The 3,770-nt window shown below is 32.8% G+C and overlaps 1 protein-coding gene across 1 annotated transcript; it reads right to left on the reverse strand.

Annotated features, from left to right (window-relative positions):
• Positions 1-646: 646 nt before the first annotated feature.
• LOC118500995 (olfactory receptor 51A4-like) lies at positions 647-2,720 on the reverse strand. The gene has a single exon (XM_036027578.1). It carries the CDS (start codon positions 2,679-2,681, stop codon positions 1,737-1,739), a length of 945 nt encoding a protein of 314 aa, XP_035883471.1. The 5' UTR covers positions 2,682-2,720; the 3' UTR covers positions 647-1,736.
• Between the last annotated feature and the right edge of the window lie 1,050 nt (positions 2,721-3,770).

Here is a 3,770-nt window from a genome sequence, read left to right on the forward strand (position 1 = left end):
CTCTACCAAAGGATGCTCTAAGATGCATAATATCTAAAATGTGCTCTCTCCTTTCTTACACCCCTTTGGGAGAAAATAAATTTAAGATCCTTGGCTATGATAGTTCGGAACTCCCAGAGCTTTTTCAATCTCTGAAGAGCCTTTGAGGCACTTGGGAGACCTCTCTTATGGTTAAGGCACCATGAAAACTGTCACTTCCTTGAAGTCAACTCCTTTTTCTATGCTAAAAAAGGGGAGTCCTGTGTCTTTCAGGGAAAAACAATTTTGTCAACAGACACACCTGAAAGTGCAAAAGTCATTCATCCTACAGTGAGTAAAGTATTTAAGAGATAAGTAGTATTAACAGCTACCACTGTAAGCATAAGTATACATATACATATAATCATATCCTGGGGAAAAGTCAGATTTATCAGAACGTATGTATTCTTTTATATAAAATGTGATGGTTTTATTTATTTTTTAAAATTTATATATTTTTATTGTATTTTTCCATTACCATTTAGTCCCCTTATATCCCCCTACTCCACAATTGCCACAAAAAATGTGATTTTTTTAAACCAGAGCCTAATCATTTTTTATTGAGGAGATATAGGCAAATTATTTAGTATCTTTTAACTGTCTTCTTTCTTTTAAGATAGAGCTAATAAAACACCTCCTTTGATTTAAGAAAGGTTAACTTTAGTAATATAAAGTTTAGAGTTTTAGATAGATATTAAATAACTCTCTTTTATCAAGAATAAAGTATTTAAAAATTTCCCTTGTTTATTTTAGTTACATTTTAATGTGCAAAAGCACACTGTTATAGGTACAAACCAGTGTTATCTCTCAGTTGATGTATTTATTAATTTATCCATTTATTCATCAATATGTATTTATTGTACACAATCTTACATATATTTCATAAAGCCCTGAAGATGCAATGGCAAAGATAATAATGATCTTTGATTGTCATTTAACAGTAGTTATATTAGCATGTAACAAGAGTTGTGATTGTGAAATTCAACTATGTCCATAAACATTCATTCATTAATTGCAGATGACAATTAGAATTTACTCTGGCACTGAATACCAGATATTCAGAATAAAACAACACACTGCCTTCTCACAACAGTTCTTAATCTACTGAGGATGACAGACATGAAGATGTAAGTAAAACAGTGTTGCATTATAATAAAATTATCTATGGGGTAGTAGAAAGTGCCAATTCTACTAATATGTTAGAAAAATTCTTAATAAAAAATGTCTATGTAAGATTGGTGATGAAATTTGAAATGAAGCAATTAGTAAAAACTTCGAGTAATATGAAGGCTGGTATATTTGTGTAAAAATATGTTGAATCATCTACTTTGAGAAGTGGCAATCTGTAGCTGAAGCTGAGGTTGGAGAGAAGAGCAAGAATAAGCAAATAAAGAGCTTTCTAAAACATTTTAATAACTTCACCTTTATCACATAATTAATTGTAAATCATTTAACTACTTAAACTTAAATATTTAAATAGAGAAGAAACATAAAAATCATTTCAGGATGATCTTTAATGCAATACTGTGGATGATGAATTGGATAAAGACAATAACCAAAATACTATCATCTTCTTGACAGACAAGAAAAAAATATCTCAACTCTCACAAAACCATACTTTTAAATGATGAAAAATTTCCAAGAGGGAAGCTGACAGATAAAGGGGGAACAGAGATTCAGGGCATCGTTTTTGCTAAGGCCATACTTGACTATTTGAACTAGTTTTTCCTGCCCTTAAATATCTTGTGTACTGCAGACCTTATCTGTTTAGTTTTTAGGCTATAAATTAAGGGGTTAAGGACAGGGGTCAAGAAGAGGAAGAGATTGGCCATGGTGACATGGAGAAGAGGAGATGCAAATGTACCAAACCTATGAATTAGAGCCAGCACAATAAGTGGCACATAAAAAATGCATACAGTGAAAATGTGAGAAACACAAGTGTTAAGTGCCTTGAATTGGCCATCTTCAGAGGCAATACCCAGCACTGTTCTCAAAATCAGGATGTATGAAATGACAATGAAGATAAAGTCAACTCCAAAGGAGCAGAGGACAAGGAACAACCCATAGATTATGTTGACTCTGACAGGACCGCAAGCCAGCTTCATAACATCAGGGTGGTAGCAGTAACAATGAGATAGAGTAACATCTTTGCAGAAGGACAATCGCTTAAGCAGGATTGGCAAGGGTGCCATTAATACCACACCCCTAACCAAGGCAGCAAGTCCCATCCCAGTAATCCGAGGAGGGGTTAAGACCACAGTGTAGTGTAGTGGGTTTCGAATAGCTACAAATCGATCAAATGCCATGGCCAGTAGGATGGCTGACTCCATGGAGGAGAAGGTATGGATGAAGAACATCTGTGTTAAGCAAGAGTGGAACTCAATCTCTCTATGATTTAGGAGGAAGACATTGAGCACTGTAGGTAGAGTTGATAAAGACAGACCCAGATCTGTGGCTGCCAACATAGACAGAAAGATATACTGGGGCTCATGAAGACTAAAGGTGGTTTTGATAACAAAGAGGATAGTGAAGTTCCCTAAGAGGGCAATTACATACATGACACATAGTGGGATAGAGATCCATATCTGTACAGCCTCCAGTCCAGGAATGCCTATTAGAAGAAGAGTGGGTGGCTGGAGCCAGCTATTGTTTATAAACCCCATAAAGGTATTTCTTGAAATCCAGCCTAGGTCAGCTTCTAAATGTTCCTATTGAAAGAAAAATATACATTTTAAAACGGGAGGACATAATTCATATGACTCCTCTGGACAGTGCTAATCCTGGGCATTTTTATATCAAGGATTGACCTTCAGAACATTTCCAAACCTATCAGGATAACTATCTGAAGTTAAGGCAATAGGTGACTGTTTTTCAAATGTTAGACTAGTAGAATTCCTTTGGCTTATAACACTCTAATCATTGATCAAGTAACAATGAAAATTATGAATATAATTTTGTTCTTATCCAATGTTTAGAAAAATTTTATTTTCAGAACATTTTCTATTTCTTAATTTACTTATGTTTGCATCTACTTTTATTTTTAGCCACCTTAGCTGAACCTCTAAAATAAGTTTCTGCACTTACTCCACATCAACATCATGCCTATAAATATACAGGCATCTGGAAACCTGGACAATTTTCCTGTTATATATACACAGAAATAAAGCACAGGATATTACAATAACCCACATAAACCCCAAGGCATCATAAAATTTGCATGATAGCATTTCTTAAAAATTAATTTCTAGTTGTTTGATATGTTCTTTTTGAATAATATATTGATTTTTAAAATACAAAAAATGTTTAAATCAACAAAGTGGTTATTGTCATTACTTCTCAGCTGGTACTAGAACAGTATCAAACAATAACAAATAATTCCTTAAATGCAATTCAAAATATCTGTATGCAATATAGAAATATATGTTAGGGAATAATAAATACCAATTTTCAGTAGGTATCTTAAAATGGCATAATTGAAGGAAAGAGTATTAGAATTTAAGGCTTATAGAAAAAGTAGAAAGATATTATATATGATTAAATAAATATAGTTAGATTTAAATCTTTTGTTTAAACTTGCAAGCAGAAACAAAATTATGATGTAACTACATTTGAACATGAAGGATTGGGAAGAAGGGAAGTAATATAACTAACCTTATCTAGAAAAACATGAAATTAAAATTCAATATCTTTATAAAATCATTGTACTTAAAAATATGACTATTCAAAAATAAGAACACACACAAAAAAATGAA

Source organism: Phyllostomus discolor, chromosome 6 (genome assembly GCF_004126475.2).
Source record: "Phyllostomus discolor isolate MPI-MPIP mPhyDis1 chromosome 6, mPhyDis1.pri.v3, whole genome shotgun sequence".
Taxonomy (NCBI): domain Eukaryota; kingdom Metazoa; phylum Chordata; class Mammalia; order Chiroptera; family Phyllostomidae; genus Phyllostomus; species Phyllostomus discolor.

Excerpts from the sequence above, each read along its gene's own strand:
- LOC118500995 (XM_036027578.1), bottom strand. The coding sequence starts at position 2,681 with ATGGGGTTTATAAACAATAGCTGGCTCCAGCCACCCACTCTTCTTCTA.